The following is a 20,474-nucleotide window of genomic DNA, read 5'->3' on the forward strand; positions in this document are numbered from 1 at the left end:
ACCTACGGATATCAGAAAATCAATACTGTTCACGAAAATGGATATTTTAAACCATAAAGACAAAACGCTGACCTTGCATAAAAATAAGACAATAGTAGTTCAAACGAAAAGTTTCCGTTTTTTTTTAAAAAAAATCTATAGCTATATAAATAGTAGAAAACAATTATAATAAAATATATATATTTTGATACAAAAATTTGTGAGTGTCTACAAAAGATATCGACGTTGTAATCTTAAATAATCTTTCATACAAATGGGGGAAGGAAGGGGGAGGGGAGGAGGAATCAAAAAAGGTAAAAAAAGATGGTGATGAACATGCTTTTTTGAAATGCATAACGAGAATCCAAGTTTTATTTCTGCAGAAACTGAAATTTAAAGCATGGTACGAGATTAACGTAAAATATAAAAAATGACATTGCTACGATAAAACACTTAAATGTCGAAAAAAATTTTCAAAATGTTTCAAAGAAAAAGAGATCAAACTCATTAAAAAGTATTTCTGTTAAATGAATGGAATCTTAACTTAAAAAATAGTTTAAAAAAAGTTTTCGTCAAAAACTTCGGAGAAATCAAAAGAAAACAACAACTAAACCAAAAGAATAAAGGGGTAACTATCAGCAATTACCCGAGAAATACCCGAGAAACTTCCGAGTGAATAAGTTAACAGTTATTATTGACAAACTCTATCTGTGCAACCACCTGCATCCTTAAGAACTTTAAAGAACTGTTGCTTGACAGCGTCTAAGTTAGGATCAACTGTTAAACTTGTGTCAGGGTTACACCCTCTATGCCATTTGTCGAGAACGATAAGTCTGTCCCGTGTGTATTGTGCTTCGATTTCAAGAATTCGCAACTTCTTAGACAAATCGTCAACCAAGTCTTGATTTTTCTTGTAAACTGTCTTTAAGACTAAATAAAAGTGTTTGAATTCGCAACTATTGAGCCAAAATTTTGAAAAAACTTCGTAAAGTAAATGTAAAAGAAAAAAAAAACTTCATAAATGGTAACAAAGCGCCAAATGAACGTTTCTTAGCACAGAAAGAACAAATGACAGAAAAAACAAAAAGTTAATGTGACTAACTTTCAATTCGATTCATTTGAACAGCTGCATCTTGAAAGAGTTTGACAGCGTTATCCAAAAGCGCTTGAACTCGTGCACGAATATTTTCAGTTTCGTTGATCTTGTTTTTCAATGCTTCCTCCGCGTTCTCATATTTTTTTTTCAGTTCACCAGAAGACTAACAATCAATAAATTAATAGTAAAAGAGCATAAATGTTGGTAAAATCAATTGATGATAAATAAAATGAATAAAATAGAGATTGGTTGATAATGATCTTTATCGTTATCTCATTTTTTTCATAAAAGTTTTTAAGTTATTGTATAAAAATTAAATCACTTTAAAAAAAATTGGCCTCGCCAACCTTGGCAACTTTTTCTCCAAGTTCTTTTGCTTTGTCAGCTTCAATCTCCGCTTTGCGTAGATTTAGTTTGTTCTTTTCAAAATTGCTCAAAATTTTTTTTTTTTTGTTCTCAAGTTTACTAGTCTTGTTGCTAGCTGCTGCTAAAGCCACCTCCGCCTCCGCCAGTTTACTTTCAATCTAGTTTACAGCACATATCGTTATTTAACGCTATCATGTTAAACTTAAAAATAGTCATTAAACCACAAATAAAAGTATGTAATATATGTAAGATATAAAAGTATATGTAATATATGTAAGATATAAAAGTATATGTAATATATGTAATATATTACATATATTACATATATGTAATATATGTAAGATATGTAAGAAAGTTATATCAACAAGTAAAAAAGTCACCTTCTTCAGAAGTTCGTTAGCTTCGTTGTATTTGATGTAGCCAATACTTATATTGGATGCAGTATAATTTTGCAAAAGAGCAGCCTCAGCAAGTTGGTTCAAGACAGTTTGAGTTTTATTTACTACCGACAATGCATATAACCTAAAAATGACAGAAAATAAGTTTAAGAAATTTAAGAAATTTTTTTACGTAAACTGTGTGTTCTTAAAAGTGCTGAGGGTGATAGGTCTCAAATGTCACAAGAAACGACCTGTCACTTTTCTGTAAACACTCAAATATTTTTAACAATACTTCAACAAATTTTTATCAATTTCTAAATTAATTTAGGGGTTCACTTCCAATTTAAAATTTTTAAGTAAAATTTAGATGACGTTTTTGCTATAATACCTGATCCCCCAGTCACTTTATAGATGATTTGGTAATAAACATTATTTTGTTTTCTCAATCAGTAAAATCTTAGTTTTATGACCCTAAAATTATCAATGAGATGACCTACACAATTGTTTTGAGACCTAATTAACAAGACAAATAAGCACAAGCATCATAAGTAGTAGTGTTTGGTCTTGCTATTTGCATCCTCTAATAAAAGAATGCAACTATAACCAGACATCATTTCAAGTATTACAACTTTACTCTGGTTTTTCTTAAACATAAATTTAGCCATGATTAGCAATTGCTAAGGCTGTGAGAACTATAATGATAATGCTAAGACCAGGACAATACTTCTGAGACACAGATCTATATCTGCTAGCATTGTGAAAGTATAGCAGATGGCAAATAAGTTGAGAGAGAGATTTCTGCTGTAGCCAGCAAATGTGGAATAGCTCATGAAAAACTCTAAGAACTTCAACTTTCTTTAAGTGATAAAAATAGATAAACAATATAAAATACAAGCTGAAAAACCAAAGTGCTATAAGAAATACAAGCAGACATAAGAAATTGTCAGCTGGTGAAAGTTGCTGATGATAAAATTTTTAGTAGTACAATAACATACAACAATTAAAATGTTTTATTGTTGCATGTTATTGTTTTTTAATGTACTGCTATTAACGTTCTACAGCAACTACTAGAACACCAGCCCTTTTTTTAACATGAGATTTTTCAACTTTTGAAAGCACTGAAAACCATTTACACCACTGCATTCTTAGAGGTAGCAGTTGGTGACACAGTAAAGGTATAAGGTAATATCCTTATGAAGATAAATCTAAGCAAAAAGGGCTTACAAGGGCTTGACTATTAACTTGTTTAAGTTATGAGATCACATAGATTCTATGATCAGCATGGCATGTAAAGGTAGCATGCATAAACATTCAGCTACAGCATGATAGACAGTATCTATAGAAATCAGAGTTGTAATTAAGTGAGTTTTTCTGCTGAACATTATAGGGATGATAATTTGGATCAGACTCATTCTGAATTCAACATTTGAAGAGGTTATTTTGGTCTTGTGAAGCACTTTTTACCATTATCTTTACAACAAAGCTGCCTTTTTAAAAACTGTCATTTTGAGATACAGATTGATGATCTTTCACAATACATAGTACCAATGCATATTACCAAACCACAATGCACATTAACTGCAAAGGACCAAATAATGTGAAATTGAGTTTTTTTTAATCATTTTAGTTTATTGAAAATAGTATAATCATATAATGAATAAAATGTTTAACAAATCATGCGTTTATGTTCAAGTGCTTTTAAATGTTGTGAGTGTTGTTGAGTGTTGTACTAGAAAATTTCTTAGAAAGAAATATTGATCAATAATAAAATAAGTTAAAATAAATTGAGATAAAGATAGATTAAAAATGAATAAGATAAATAATAATAAAACAATAAATGTTTAAAGAAAATAACAGTTTTAATGTACTTTATATTTAAAGCCTTTTCTTTTAGATCAATTGCTCGATCATAGTCTTTTTTACTTTCATTCAGGATTCGATCAACATCAGTTAAGTTTGTGACAACCTGTCGTATTTGATCAGCCAACTCTTTCACATCATCAGGTGTGAGAGAAATGTTAAGCGCTATTGTTTCTAAGGCAACACTTCTAGATATATCGGGGTGATTTATAGAAGTATTTAAGAAAGTCCAAATATCCTAAACAAATAAATTCATTTTTTACAGAATATTTACATATAATAATTACAAATAAGATCTACTTACAACATACAAATAAAATAGAATATTTACATATAAAAATACCACCTGAAAAAAACAATTTATAAATTACAAGTTACGAGTAGCAGAATAACTTAGCATTTACAAAAAACTTGACAATTTAAGATAATTATTACTCTGATCAAAGATGTTATATTGTTCAATGCTTCTTCTGCAATCCTTTTTGCTTCATTGGATGTTTTGCCAGCAAAGTCAGCAGATTCCTTAGAGCTTTTTGCAAGAGCTTCAGCAGCTTTCAAATCATCAACAATTTGGTTTACAGCGGCTAACAAGTTAAAAAGTTAAAAAAAAAAGTTTAGTAAAAAAAGATCATTAAAAAAGTAATTAAAGTAAAAAATATTTATAGATTTAAAAACAAAAATCGTTATTATATAAAAGTATAATTTTGCAGCATAATGTTGGTTACAAAATAATGTTGGTTACAAATTTACACAACACTTATAAAGAAAATAATTAAACATTTAAACTATAGTTAAAATGCGTTATTTGTTTTCAAGAAACTCAAAGAGTACTCAGTGTATTGGTCCTAGAGCTAATAAAAATGTCAAAATGTGTTTGAACTTGACCTTCTATATGCTGAAGTAAGTCATCAAAATGAAAGAGGGTCTTTGTGTTGTATTAGGCAAAGATCCTGTTTGAATGCACTTGCTATTTGATGAATGGAATGTAGCTAGTGAATTACAAGTTTTGTTAAAACCAGTAGAAGCAGAAACAAATAAGAATTTATGGTGAAAAATATTCCACTTTTTTCCTCAAATAGCTCCATTTATTCACTTACTTGTAAAAGACCAAAAATAATTTTTATAACACCAAACATCAACTGCTTCAAAAACGAAATCAAATATTAATGTAAGCGAAGATATCAAATGAGCATCTCACAAATGTAGCAAACTATTGGATCCAAAATTCAAAATAGTGGTTTAACTTTTACAACAAATGTCAATAAAACAGCTAAAACTCTAAATTTTTCAAAAAATGAATCACAAAAGCAACACTTCGAAATCCTGATAAAGAAAAAAACAATCAGATTTTTATTCAATTGTAAGTGCCAATATGAATATTCAAGATCTGAATATTCAGATATTCAAGATTCAAGATTTCATATCTTATAGCAAAACTATTGTTGATGAGCTTTGAAGTGTTTTTAAAAACATCAAGAGAGAATTATGGAGTAAACGCTGCAATATTTATCCAGATGTAATTTGTTAGGTGAAAAAATAACTCCTTATTCCAGAAACTAGCGTTCCAAAAGAGAATGTTTTTTTTTGCCCATTTGGATATGTGTTAGCTTTCTTGAAGTTTTAAAAATTCTGTTTTGCTAAGCTTTTTCATTTTAATAAAAAATTTCTAATTAATATTATCATTTCTTTTCCCCCTTATTTAGCATTGCTTTAATTATTATTAATTTTAGATCTACTTCATCCAATAGTATGCTATTTTTAAGTTATAGCATTATATTATTTAGATTTAATAAAGTATTCATTTGAACAAATTGTTTTCTTTTTAACCAAAAGTTCTCATTTTATGTTTGCCACATGTGTCAATATAAAATTGATTATGAACAATATGTCAAGTAATATAAAAAATGACACCTCTTATAGTAATACTATAAAAAGTGCAAGTTTATGCATGAAAAATACCTTTTTTTTCCTTGGTAACTTCAACTGCTTCTTTTGCATTATTATATGTGATGTCTACCAAATTTCTTGTGCCATTACAACTGCAACTGCTACAGCCAGTATTATCACACCCACAAGTGGCATTGTCCTTACTACCACATAACAATGCATTTAAAACATTCAGTTTCTGCTGTAATTTTGAAATAGATTCTGTTAAATTATCTAACAACTTGTTATTATCATTGTCTAACTTTTCAAATGACTTGCCATTTTTTGGTTTAATAATCTTATTCCTAATCATTCGTTGGAATTTTTTGGCATTTGTTAGAATATCATCACTCGCATTAACAAGTTTTTGTGCTTCTCTGGATCTTCTTTGACTTTCTAGAGTACTATTAAAACCTCCTGCAATATTTCCTTCTACCAAAGCTGTAATATTTTCCTTAAAGTCTTTAGCACCTTTTTTTAAAGCTGCCATTCGTAACTCTAACTTGGCAAGTTCATCATTATCATCTTGTAAACGTTGGGTATTGTTAGCAACAACTATAGTCAAGTTGTTTGTTTTAAGAGTCAAACCTTCCAACAAAATTTTAAAACTGTTATGTTTTATTCTCAGTGAGTCAACTTCTTGTGCAGTTAAAGAATTGTTTTTCAAAATATTTTCAATATCAGCTAATTGATTTTTTAGCTCCTCAATGTTTTTGTTATACACAGAAATTTCGCTGGCGTTAAATGTAAAATTACCCATCAAGCTATTTAAATTAATAATTTTTTTTTCTAACTCATTAATAATATCTTCCCACTGGTCATTGCAAGTATGACAATTACTACAAGCAGGCATTTGGCCAGATGTTCGTGGTGCACACATATCACACTTTGTACCAACTACATTAGGTTTACATGGGCACACACCAGAAGTACGATTACACTGAAGATGAACAGAGCCAGCAGGGTTACAATCACAAGCTGAAGAAAAATTTAGAGTTATATCTTTCCTTTTTTGATGTCTGATAGTAATTTTGCAAAAATGCCAAAAAAAAAAAATTATCTTTATGAAATTGAATTAAAAGCTTCATAATGCAAAAAAATAAAAAACAAATTACCTTGACATCCTTTAGTTGATTTTGGTGATCCCCACGAATAATTCTCACAATCAGAGCAAGACTGACCACCAAATCCAACTCTACATTTGCACTGGCCATTCAACTTATAAAAAAAAAATAAAGTTAAAACTTTCAACAAAAAAACTTGAAAAGTGAACTAAAAAGTATTGATTTGATTTGATATCTAAGAAGTTTGAAGAAGATTTAAAATTATTGTTCTACTGCCATTTTCTAAGCTGCGATCTAAAATCTAAAATTACTATCAACAACTTTTCATAACTCTAAACTAACCTTATTGCATGTTCCATCCAAGGATCCCTCTAGATCACACATGCAACCTTTGCAACCTTTTCCATATACCATTTCATAATAACCATCTGCACACATATCACAATTCAACCCAACAACATTTGGTAAACAAGGACATTGCCCAGAAACAGCATTGCAATAACCACCTGTACTATTATTAGTACCAAGAGCATTGCATGCACAAGCTAGAATAAATTAAAAAAAAAACTTTTTAATTTTCTTTTCTGACAGTAGCTATTATCTTAAAGCCTCTTATTTAATATTGACTTGGAAATAATTAATCTGAATATTTTGAAACACTACAGTATCATTATACACACCATTTGGTGAGTTAATAATACGCTATTAACCCACGTATTATTACGTGTGGAGGAGTTTTAGAGCATTTTGGATATAAAATATAATAATAATTAGCATACAAAAAGCAATGATATATTAAAAATAACTAGATGTCTAACTTCCGCGTATTTTTTGAAGCAAAAATCGGCCATTATGGGGGGCAAATTTAACAAATCAAAAGCCTCGTATTTGTTTTGTTTTGATAAATAGCGTAAAGATTTTGCCCCCCATAATGGCCGATTTTTGCTTCACTTTTTCTTATGCCGATTTACGGCAGTTAGACATATAGTTATTCTTAATATATCATTGACAAAAAGATACTAGACTCAGATTTTGAAACTCCTACTATGAACTAGAAGATTCAATAATAATATAATGTAGGGTTATTTCTGGTCAAATATTGGATTGGAAGTCATTTAAAAATAAAAATATTTATGTATGTATGTATGTATGTATGTATGTATGTATGTATGTATGTATGTATGTATGTATGTATGTATGTATGTATGTATGTATGTATGTATGTATAGAATAGTATGTTAGTAAATAATATATAGATTAGAACAATTATATATAGGATAATAAAAAAAGTTCCAGATTTATGATTAACTGAAAACAAGTTATTTAGAATGTTATTGCAAATAATCCTATTAAATCAAAGATGTTTAACAACCTCTACAAGTTTGGTTTGTCGCATTTCCGTAATATCCCAGTTTGCATGTTTCACAAAAGTCACCATATGCATTGTTCAGACAATTAAAACATTTTCCAGTTGTACTGTCACATTTTGATTTTGAAGCTGAATCAATGTTTCCATGACACAAACATTTTTTACAAACACCACCTTGAATTAAAGGATTTCCAAAATATCCATTGTCACATTTTTCACAATGAGTACCTAAAATAAGAAAATAAAGTAAATATGTATAATATATTAATATATATATAATATATAAAATACATAGCATACATAATAAATATTGCTCTATACCACTTCAGACCTAAATCTTCACAAAAAAAAGTTTGAAGATTTGATAAGAGTGTTTTATTCAATTGTTCTTCACAACAAATGGTTTATTTAACACCTTGTAGTGTTCTCACCACCATTGGTAAGTAGATTACAAGTCTTTACAATATTGAAAAGTAGGCATCCAAATTTTTGTTGCTATAAACTTACCAATATTTCAATCAAGGCAGCATAAACCTCTAGGTCCAGAATCAAAGCATTGAAACTCTAGTGCTATTGATGTTTTTTCAAATATTTACAAGTATATATACAAACGATAAACCCAAAACAATATTAAGAATAACAAAGAGAACAAATATAATAAAACAATATCATGAAAACCAAAATACCTGTGTAACCTTCAGTACAATTTGTACAAAAAACTTTTCCTTGATCTCTCAGTTCACAAGTATTGCTAAATTGATTTCCACTGCTACCACCAGGGCACTGACATCGTTGACAAGCATTTTCAGTTTCTTAAAACAAAAAGACACAAACTTTGTGACAATGTTAACATAAATTCTTTGCACCAATTTATTGTAAGATTGCATAAATTATTTAACACATGGTTTGCCTATAAAATTCATAACATTTTGGTAGTTAAAGTTGAAAACACTGAAGAGAAAATGCAAATTGATAGAACCTAAAACTTTGAGTAAGACTTGCTTTTATATAGGAGTTAAAATAAATATCATGTTGAGAAACAAAAAAAATTCAAAAAAAAAGTCAGACCTAGTTGTGCATTTCCATAATAGCCTTCTTTACAAAGTTGACAGTTTATTCCAACTGTGTTGTGTAAGCAATTATTGCATACACCTGTGGTTGTATCACAAGTACTTGAGTGTCCATAACACTTACATGGCTTGCAATTGGGAAATCCGAAGTGGTTTTTTGGACATGAATTACATGTTCGTCCTTCAAGCCCATCTTTACATGGACACTGGCCTGTAAAATCGTCACAGAATAGATCTTTTGATCCAACCACACTACAGTTGCATGCTAAAATAATTCAAATGTTATAAAAGATTGCTTTTTTCTTTTATGTTTTTTATTATACGCAGTTATACTATTTTAAATCAATATATTAAAATCAACAAATTCACAAATTCTTCTTCTTGAATAAATGCTTGATTAAAAATTTAAAAATTACAAAACACAATTTTAACACCATATTTCAAAAATGTTTGCTCTATAATAAATTTAAACAAATTTTAAACATTTACTGCTACTATCTAGTGCTTACCTTTGCAACCTTCAGAACCAAATCCATAGTACCCTGTTTTGCATCGATCACATCTCCTCCCAAAAACACCTGGCTTACATGGACACTGTCCACCAATACTTTCACAAGTTAACTTTTCACTTAAACCAGTTGAAACCGTTCCTTGAACATCACAATCACAACTGCTTGCTCCATTATTTAGTTGGGTTGAAATAGAAAATTGAATTTTCTTACATGCCTCAGGAACCTGTTTCTCAAGCTCTGAACTTAAATAGTAATCAAGGCAATTATTTTTCTCCCATAGCTCCTTATTATATGCTCCATCTTGACCTTTCATTACATTGAAGTCATCAATGTTAGGTATAAGAATGATCTAGAGGAAAGTTAAAGGAAACCATTGTGAAAATAACAAATAAACAATAGAAAATATACTTTGGTGGCAATCAACAGCCAGGTATAAAAGTACATAAAAATACAACTTAAATCAAACTTAACAAATTTAAACCCAATGCTCTTCATTATTATGATGACAGAAAAATTACTTACTGAATCAACAAATGTTTCTTTATTAGCTGGTCCTAAATTCTTTTCAAAATTAATTTGAACATTATAGACCACGCCTTTCACAAAACACAAATCATTTAAAAGAATGTCGTTCATTTTAAACTCTGATAAAATTGGATAGTATACAACTTTGTTGTCATTGACAAGCTCACAGCCATCTCCTCCAAGTTCACTACCATCTTGCCGCCTTACAGTAACTTGAACACCATCCCACTTACCATGGTCCTAAAAAGTAAAAAAAAAGTCTAAATTTCTCTTATAAACCACCTACAATATTTTTTAACTTCTATCAATAAAAAAGATTGTTTCTTACGAAAAAAAACTCTTACAAAAACAATTCTCAGAAGAAAAATTCTTACCTTAGCATCATACCGAATATATGTTTTGTAAAAACCAGTTGAAGGAACTTTGATAGTGGAAAATTCAATTACAGAATTCTCTTTAACACCAACACCTCCATCACCTGTCCAGGTTACATTATCTCCTTCTTTAACAATAATCTTGCGAATATTAAAGTAAGTCTGAAAAAAAAGTTATTTATTGGCTCAATTGGTTAAATACTTTCTGTCAAAGACTTTAAAAATATTAACAAATGATACCAAACATACATCAATCTCTCCTGGCACAGAATCTTCTCCTTCATATTTGTTTTGACTAAGCAGTTCTACATAATAGCCTGGTTGAACCAAGTTACACTGACGTCCAATAAGGTTTTTTTTACACTGACAACTTCCTGAGATATCATCACAAACACTACTGACAGAGCCACCAACATCACAACCACATTTTTCACAGCCTTCTTTTGTTGACCCAAGTGCCCAAAATCCATCCTTTAACAAAGCAGTTGTATTTGGACTTTATTTCTTTCAAACTTAAAAATTCAAATGCTTTAGATGCCAAGTAAAATTTGATTTACAAAAGTTTAGGCTAAATTATTTTCAATAGCTTTTATGTTAGCAATCCTTCAAAACTTAGAAATATTAGACTCTATCAATAGATTGAATGTACCACAGCTACTTTTTTGCTCAAAAATGCAACACTATTGTGTAAAAAAAGTGCATGAATCTCTGTGAGTCTCAGCATAAGTAAACATTTTGTTTCAAACATGATCACAAGAAAAGATAGCAATCAAGAAATATATTGTTTCTTTTTTCATTTATAATAGCCCTGACCTATTATGCTTGGTAACTAGTTAGTACTCAGACAAAATTTAATTTTGAGCAGTCAGTAATAAAAGTAAATTTCTGGTACAGGGTGTGGCACCAAAACTGAGACTCTCTTAAACATGAACACATTTATTTAAATTTTGAAAAAAATGGAAATAGAAAAACTAATAAAATCTTGGAAGCAATATTTTTTGATGCCTAAGCAACTTTAAACTCCAAAATAGTTGCCATCATTCTCAATCATCTTCTCAAGCCATGTCTGAAAGGCTGTGCAGGTGTTCTTGACAAATTCTTTAGATGTCAGGGCTTATTCCTTTTCAATAGATGCCTTTAGGCTGGTCACCTTACTGTGAGGCTTAGCACAATCCTTATTCTCAACCAAGCCCCAGACCCCATAGTCCAAGGGTGTCAGGTCAGGTGAATTTGGGGGCCACATTGAAGTTGACCAGAAATTCTTGAAGTTCTTTTTGCACTAGGTATGTGTTTTCTTGACCTTGTCCCAAGGGGCTTAGTCATGTTGCCATACAAATGTTTGGCAACATGACTAAGCCCCTGGGGACAAGGTCAAGAAAACACATACCTAGTACAAAAATGTTGCCAACATTTTTGTAATTGGCATCAATCAATTGCTTCACAACTTTCAGAGCTTCTAGGCACTCATTCTGGTCAATTTTAAGACCCTGAAGAAACCAGTAACAATGCATTTGCTTACCATCAGAGCCCACAACTCCAAGCATTATTGCTGATGCTGGGTGCTTCAACCCGGTCCATATTTATCTTTTTTTTTTTAGACTACAAAAATATTCTCATAGTTGGTTAAAGATGAATGCATACATTAGTAACAACATGAGAAACGCTGGAATTCTCAAATACCTGAGTGGAGAGAATATAAATGATTTTCAAGATAGTATTGGAAATATAATAGATCAGATTGCTATCAAATGTGATAGAAGTAACCTCCTTGATTAAATGTAAAAAGTTTCGAAGTACCTTGGAGAAGTGATTCTTTCCATACTTTAAAAAACTTTCCAAATTTTAGTCTAACATGAGTTACCAATGCTATTTAAGTGATTGGACAAATTTGATTTATACTAATCAAACAATAGAATAATCTCTAGAGCACAGAAAAATTTAAGATTATGGGCTTGCAGTTCAAGTTTAATCTGAGGGATAGGTAGAGGTTATCTGCACTCCAAATTTTATTTCATTTTTTGGGTAGGTCTTTTTTTTGCTATATGATCACTTACACAGAAAGTTTACACTGTAGACCATTGGTCCTAACCTTTTAGAACCTAGAGCCTAAAGTTTGAAATGAAAGAAGTAGTGGAGCAAAGCATACTTTACATTTATAACTAACACTTGGATATCATATTATAAAATTATTCAATGTTATAACTTCAAACTACAAAATGCATTTATCAAGCAAAAGGAAAAAATAATTTTTTTTAGATATAAGTCTTTTTAGTATGTGAACTTTATCTTTAAGCTATCATTTTACTATAATACATTAACTCATTTAATTTAACTTACCATGCACTTGCTACATGTAAAACCTTGCACATTTCGTTTGCACCGACAAATTCCAGTTTGCTGGTCACACTTATTTAGATCTACTGTACCTCTTTCATCACAATTACAAGCTGCATTAAAGAAAATCAATTAAAATGCAACGGTTAAAGCAAAGAGCTAGAACAAAAAGAACATTATGTCTTAAGTGCTGTGAAAATCATCTTTAAACATGAACATGTATTATTGTGATTTGTCCTGCTTTACTGGACTTTAAATATAAATGAAAGCACACTCACATTGACACCCTTCACTTTTTGATTCTAGCAGATTCCAAAATCCATTTTTACATTGATCACACCGCTTTCCTTCAACATTTGCTTTACAGATGCACTTTCCAGGTATAGAACCAGGCTGTTCTTCAGAACTTGATTTAACAACACTAGTGACTGTTTCACATTCTCCTCTACCAATTGAACCAGACGGATCACAATCACATTCTAAAAGAAATCAAACTTTTTAAACTAAATTTGCTAAAGTTTAAAAAAACTTTTTGCAATTTAAAAAGATGTAATAAAACAAATCATAAAAGTAAAAATCTTACGTTTACAGACATCAGGATCAAATATATTTTTAAATGGATCTCGATAGTATAATGGTTTGCACTGCTCACACTGTCTACCATGTGTATTATGCTGACATTCATCACACACACCACCACTGGTTTTTCCATTTGCATTATAAACAGCAATATCAAAATGACATTTGTCACTGTGACCATTACAGTTACATTCTAAAAAAAATTAAACTAGGCCATGCTTCAAAATCGAAGGTTAAGATAATATTATAAAACCTGTTTTGCATATAAAATTTAAAACACACACATATATATGAAAAATTTGAAAGAAAAATTATATAGAATATTAAAGTAACATTTATTTAACTAAATATGTTAAAAAATCAAATGTTTAAATAAAGAAAACCTACTTTTGCATACACTTAACTTGTCTTTGTAAGATGGTTGCCAAGGAAGATCATTGTAACCATCTTTACATTCTTGGCAATTTTTCCCTTGAGTATTATGTGTGCAGTTACACATACCATGGACCTAATGATGAATTTTATAAGTTTGAATTAAATGATAAAGAATGAAAAAGAGCAGAGACTCCAAAAGCAAACAGAAAAGAAATAAAACAGTTAAGATTGCAATGGTAACTATGTAACATCGCAATGGTAACTATATAAGATTGGTATGTTTTATTTAAATTTGCAGATCATTACAAAACATTTTTTTTTCCCTGAACAAACCTGACAAAAATATAATATACTTTATAATGTATTTGAAAAAATATGTGAGATCAAGTTTGGTTAGGAATGGTATATCTAAAAATTGATTTGTAAATAAAATTAATGAGAAACTAAAAAAAAAAAACCTCAAAAGCAATAATCATCCTATATTTACTTTTTATAAAATATGACGTAATGGTTTTCATTAAAATTGTCATTATCTTGCTAAGAAATGTTAACACACTTCTGACAACTTTGCTCTAAACAAATCCGCTTACAAATAATGTAATATAGAAATATACTACTTGATTCTATTTCTTTATCATCTTTTTTATAAAATAGCAAGCCATAAAATTGCTAATATGTTAAATAAATTTTACAACAAAAAATTTCCTAAATTAATGGATTAATAAAATGAACATACCATATTAACATTAGATAATGTTTCTGAAGAAGGAATACATTGCTCAGCATGGCCATAGCAAGAACAACTTCCTCTTACTACTAGCTCATACAAAGCATAGTAATAGTTTGTGGACATTGTTCCACTATTACCCAAAACAATATCACCAAATGTGTGCAGTTCTGTAAATCGTATTCTAAGGTTTGTCAACTTAAGAAGTTTTTGTACAGACAAACTGTAAGGGTCTTGCTCTTTTTGGACAGTTGGATCAAGAACTTTCATAACAACCTGATAATACCAATCAAATATATCAAAATTTATTTTAATAAATTTATAAAAAAACTATTAATTTTTTTTTTTAAAAACTCTTACCTCTCCAAGAGTACTCGGCTCAACTTTTGAATACCTTTCTTCACAAATCACATCATCAATATTACGCTGTGTACCAGTGGGGATTTCAGGAAATGATTGTGCACAGTTGTAAGCAAAGTATCTGTATACACTATAGGTTTTCCCATAATCAAGTGATCGCTCAATATACATAGCTTTTGGTCGAAAGGTTTTGAATGTCATAATTAAATGTGTAAACACAAATTCTGCTTCAAAGTCAATCTATATACCAAATATGTAATATTTGATTTAGAACCATACACTATATTTGTTTTTTGCTTTTTAAAAGCATTACTTTCAGAATTTGAACACTTAAAATTTAAATAAGCTTGGAATATCTAGATTTGAAATTTTAGTTGCCACATTTTATTTCATGATTCTTAATAAAAATATCTAAAAAGAATAAAGTAGTGAGCAAAACATTGAAAACTATAAATTGGGTATATACTTTTATTTATTTACACAAAACTCCTTAATTTGTGCATATAACTTTTTCTCTTTTTTTTTAATGCTTTTACATACCTGTATTGTGACATTTTCAACCCCATTTTCTGCTTGCCACCATCCTTTCAACCTATCTGCTGGAACTTGCGTGACCATATATTTAGGTAAATGACTATATTTAAATCTATCGAAACTTGAATCAACTTCTGGAGTCGAATGACACCAAAAACACTTTTCATCTCTTTCAAGAAAGCTTACAATGCAGTATTTACTTCGCTCTTTTAAACCACAGGTAGATGTTGCTGTTATTCTATCCTCACGACCAACAAGTAAATCACCAGTAGCTGGGTAGCAACCCCCTCTTAAACACTCCTCTTGTCCAAAATTTAATTTAGCAAACGAAACTAGAAGAAGTTCAAAATATATAAGCATGTGTGCATACTCGTACACACATACAATAGATACATACACACACTATATAACTATTTTTAACAGTCCTCAGCTTTTTACATAAAAAGTTAATTTAAGGTCAGATTTAATTGAAATCGGAACTTAACAAGTCTTAAAATTTCATATAAAAAACTTAACTCTTGAATGATAAAGAGGTAACAATAAAATCAATTATTTCGCAAAAAAAAATTTTTATGCCGACAATATATTTACATAGTTGTCCTAGCTGTCGGGAAGGTCTTATGGATAGGAGGCGCGAAGCAAGAAAAGGGCACTTTAAACATTCCAACAGTTTCTTTTCAGTTTTCTTTAGCAGAATTATTATTAATCTTACATGTAATATTGTGAGTTGAACCAAAATAATTTATCATCTCATGTGCATAATGTGAAAGTAAAGGAAATGAAAAAAGTAGATAGCTTATTAAAATAAAGAATAAAAATAATATGTAATAAAAAGCACAAATAAATAAAAAAGACAAAAAAAAAAAAAAAAAAAAAAAAGAAAAGAAAAAAAAAGTAAGAGGCTGAGTTATTCCCGCAGTAAAATATTCTGCGACCGTATCACTCTTTACTTGTCTCTTTAAATCTAGCTTCTATATAAAAAAATGAAAAAATTAGCAGCATTACACTATTATTTGTTGGACATTCTCGCCCGCTTGTTTGAACTTTTGCGTTGTTTAAAGGAGCTGATAAAATAATGGTTCGGCAATAGACTACAGAAAATTTTTAAAGAGAGTCTGAAAGACAATAGGTCATTAGAAAGTGATATGATGAGCTATCTCTTCTTCAACCACTTGCATTAATGCTATACAAGATAGTTGAGTATGGACAAATAGTCAGTCTTTTTGCTATGAACAAAGCTAGGAAAAAAATTTTTATATGTAGATTTTAACGAGTTTATTAACAAAATCATAAACGGCTCTCTTTTTAATAATAAAAGATGATAAAATTAAAAATAATGATAATAAAATTTATAGTTTCAAAGATAATAAAAATAATAAAGATAACAAAGTGATAAAAATAAATACTAAAAAAGCCAAAAGTGGTTTAAAAAATAAAAAATAATAAAGATAATATTCTGTGGGTGAAAAAAAAAAGACCATCAACCATGTGACAAAATTTCCTTAGTGCGCTAGCCATTTTGATAAATCGAAGCGAACCCTAGCCAATTAATGTTGACCCATAGAACTTTCTCTCCAACCATTACCCTATCCCTAACACACACACACGTACACACTGAGAACGTCCATGCTTCTAAACTTATATTTTTACGCTTACATTTACAAAAGTTTAAAGCGACAAATTATTATGAGAGGCATTAAAACTTTTCAATTTTTTTAAAGTGTAAAAACAGCTGGTCATACTGCAGTAACTGAATTTCAGGTAACTAGTTTAAAAAATTAGGAAATAGTGTTTAGAAATTTTAATTCAACAAAAGAAACTAAGATTTGTTTACTTAGCCCCTTTCTTGGCTAAAGAAAACGCTTCCTCTTTTTTTAAAAAATATTTTTATATTCATATATGTTAATTTTCCCCAAAATATCAACTTTAGTTACAACTAATTTTAAAAAGGAAGTTGTACCTACCTATTAAGAGTACTGAGCGAAATGTAGACCACCACAAATTTCGCGTGTGACCATTCATTCTACCAATTAATCTGAATGGAAAGTTATAGCAGTTTTCATAGAAAGCTGGAACGTGTGAGTATATTTATATATGTTCTAAAAGCAAATAACATATTGTGTAACTTTTTTATTATAAGAAATTCAGTTGTATTGCATGATTCGTAATTCAATAAAGCAGTTCTTTATACTTAAACTATAAATTTTGAATATTACTAAATGCTACAGGTCACTAGCACAGTTTTTAACTAGTGTTAATAGTGAGTTAACTTGTTCGTTCCAAATCTTTTTATACTTTTAAGTAATTGTTGGATAAAAATGGGGGAGAGGGGAGGGAGGGAATATTACATGCAATACGGGTTCACTTTCGTTACTGTTCATTACTTAACCTCATTGTTTGTCCATAGCCTTTCATTTTAAACCAAATACTTTAGCGTGCAAAGCATAAACTTTTTTTTTAGTAATATAAAACAAGAAGCTTCTCACAAATCAAATTTTTCGTCACCGCAAAAAATAGGTTCACACACATTCAACTCTAACAAACGTTGAAACAGTTATTGCTTTGAAAGAATTTTTTAATCTTCATTAAGAAACAGTTTGTATAAACACGCGACTCCCTATCTTCTCAATAAAAATGTAGCCTAAGTTAATCCACTCATAGCGAGCATGAGTAACTCTGTCAAGAGCAGACCCTTCAGCTTAAAAATCTTAAGCTATTTAAAGAATTAAATTTTGCTTCAGAAAAAAACTTAGGAAAAGAAATAGAAAAAAATTTATTGAAAAAATAGTTTTGTTTTTTAAAAAAACATTTTTGTCGATAGAAACAAATAAAAACATTTTGAATGCTTATAAAATTAAGTATTAAAAGTTTAAAACAAGTGTATAAAAACGAAGAAAGAAAAAGCGAAAAAAAAAAAAAATTCTTTCCTTTTTGTATGAACTTCTTTATGTATTTATCATGGTATATTAAGTATATTATCTGCTTTTAACATATCAATGTATTTACAAAAGAATGGACAAAAAAAAAAAAAAGGAAAATTATATAAAGTAAATATTGAGTCATGGTAATATCGGAACTTGTAAAGCTCAAAAGGCTTCACTCAAGTCGGTTTGATTTGGATTGTGTCATCAAAGAAATAAACGTCAACACCGTTTTATTTTGCAAAAATAATTTTATTTTTGAAATAATTACACCTTTTCTATTTCGTGAGAAAAAAGGAAAAAAAAAGTAAAGGAACTAATTAATTTATTGATCAACAGGGTTGAACAGTTGTTGACGAGATGAACAAATATGGCATATGTAATAAATAGAACATAGATTAATAGCCTTACGCAAATTCAAATTCTTTCGCAGGCCTCTTTGTTTATTTATAAAAACCATTACAAAAAATATCATCTCTTTTTAAAAGTGAGGTCATCAAATCATAACTAAAAAAATGTCTACTTCCGATTTAAATACATAGATTGCTGGCGAGGGGCTTTAATATATTTGCACATATCACACAAGCTGTACACATAAACATACACTTGTTTACTTAATATCCATAGCAAATTATAACTTTTTTTTTTTTTGCAGTTCAGTCTCATTTAGTTCCCCTATCGAAAATAATTCAGAATATTTGAAAATATTTCAATATCTTTTGTTGTTTACTTTATTTTATCTATTTTTAATGCAATGATAATTTTTATGCTGATTCTCTAGCATGTAGTGACTTTTTCAACCTGATGCCCATCTGTCTGCATCTTCGGAAAGAAAAATAAACAAACGGTAGAAACCCATAAACAAAAATTTTAATGCTTCAATTTCGTCAGTTAAAAAATGCGTTCATTTACTTTGGCTGCAAAGTGTTACTTTTCAAAAAGAACATTTATGTATGCTACAGGCTCTGTTACAAATTTTAAAATATTTTATGCAGCTACAAAATAGTTGCTTTTTTTAAAAAAAAACGGTCAATGCTCATAAAAGTTTAACAAAAGTCAGGTTCACGAACGAAAATTTAGAAAGTATTTTCATTCTCAAATACACCAACTTTAACAAGATTTCATTTGGTAAATATGTATTTTAGTGATTTTTATAAGCAAATTTAAGCCAACCAGTTCGTATGCCGTATATAATGTCAGACAACAAATGCAATTTTTTATGTTGTTTGGTTCAATAACACAATTTTACACGAAGCTTAAAAACTTTTGTAAGTAAAACGAATGCAATGATCTTTTTTTGGAGATCTTAAAGTCTATTTTACACTGCAACCCTCACATTTTGCATTTGTTAAGTAGACATCGCGAATATATTTTCAAGCAGGTCCCAAATTGAAATATTTTTTAAAAATTACAAAATAGTAAAGTGCAAATAAAACAAGTTGTTTAAGAACTCAAAACATTTAGAGATACATACCACGCCTATTCCGATCTCAGAAGAAGCCCGGGTCATTTAAAAATAAAAAAAAAAAAAAACAGAAATTTAAAGCGCATTAACTTTATTTTGAAAAGCTTTTTTTCAAAATGTTAAATTTAGCAATTTAAACATACAAATCGGTTTCTTGGAATTATTGCAATTATTTTATGAAAAATCTAGTTTTCCAGCAATCCATAATAAACATTCTATATGTAATAAATAACGCAATAAACCTGAGTTTTTATAAATTACATATATATACACATATTTATATAAAAACTAAAAGTTAATTTTATGTGCCCGACTCGCCCCCTCCCCCTTTAATATACCGTGTACTTACCTATGACTTAGAAATGCAATAACTGTAAAAATTTCGGTTCAATATGTAACTACGAAAAGTAACCATAACAAAAATGTCATGCACCAGTAACAAAACTTTAGATAATTTCTTTAAAAATAAAAAAAGTTAGAAATACTTGTAAATACTTGTCTGAAATATTCATCCGTTTTATATTATCTTGATTTACAATACATACTAGAGATACAAAAAAAAACCGAATTTTACCGAATGAAAATAAACATACACCGGAAATTTGAACGCCGTCATATTGATTTACTTTGACCAATAACATTGACTTAATGAAACCAA

General features: G+C 29.4%; 1 protein-coding gene across 5 annotated transcripts; it reads right to left on the bottom strand.

Moving 5' to 3' along the window:
* Positions 1-166: 166 nt before the first annotated feature.
* On the bottom strand, positions 167-20,474 carry LOC145194892 (laminin subunit beta-1-like). 5 transcript variants are annotated; one of them, XM_090094804.1, is made up of 26 exons: positions 20,302-20,354; positions 20,166-20,214; positions 17,395-17,465; positions 15,437-15,762; positions 14,897-15,136; positions 14,546-14,812; positions 13,822-13,942; positions 13,439-13,627; positions 13,134-13,334; positions 12,859-12,968; positions 10,771-10,992; positions 10,522-10,683; positions 10,145-10,387; positions 9,620-9,971; positions 9,109-9,375; positions 8,727-8,852; positions 8,044-8,268; positions 7,014-7,216; positions 6,723-6,825; positions 5,641-6,585; positions 4,117-4,265; positions 3,690-3,919; positions 1,822-1,963; positions 1,423-1,599; positions 1,082-1,238; positions 167-909 (listed from the first exon to the last, which is right to left on the bottom strand). In XM_090094804.1, the coding sequence occupies exons 3-26, from the start codon at positions 17,450-17,452 to the stop codon at positions 671-673; spliced, it is 5,454 nt and encodes a 1,817-aa protein (XP_089950930.1). In that variant the 5' UTR covers positions 17,453-17,465; positions 20,166-20,214; positions 20,302-20,354; the 3' UTR covers positions 167-670. The 5 variants fall into 5 exon arrangements, with proteins under 5 accessions (XP_089950930.1, XP_089950926.1, XP_089950928.1 ...); XM_090094800.1 differs by lacking the exons at positions 20,166-20,214; positions 20,302-20,354 and adding an exon at positions 20,410-20,474; XM_090094802.1 differs by lacking the exon at positions 20,166-20,214 and having other exon boundaries at positions 20,302-20,365.

The sequence above is a fragment of the Hydra viridissima genome, unplaced genomic scaffold, assembly GCF_058129835.1.
Source record: "Hydra viridissima isolate aposymbiotic clone 2 unplaced genomic scaffold, HvirCarnegie_v1 scaffold_8, whole genome shotgun sequence".
NCBI lineage: Eukaryota > Metazoa > Cnidaria > Hydrozoa > Anthoathecata > Hydridae > Hydra > Hydra viridissima.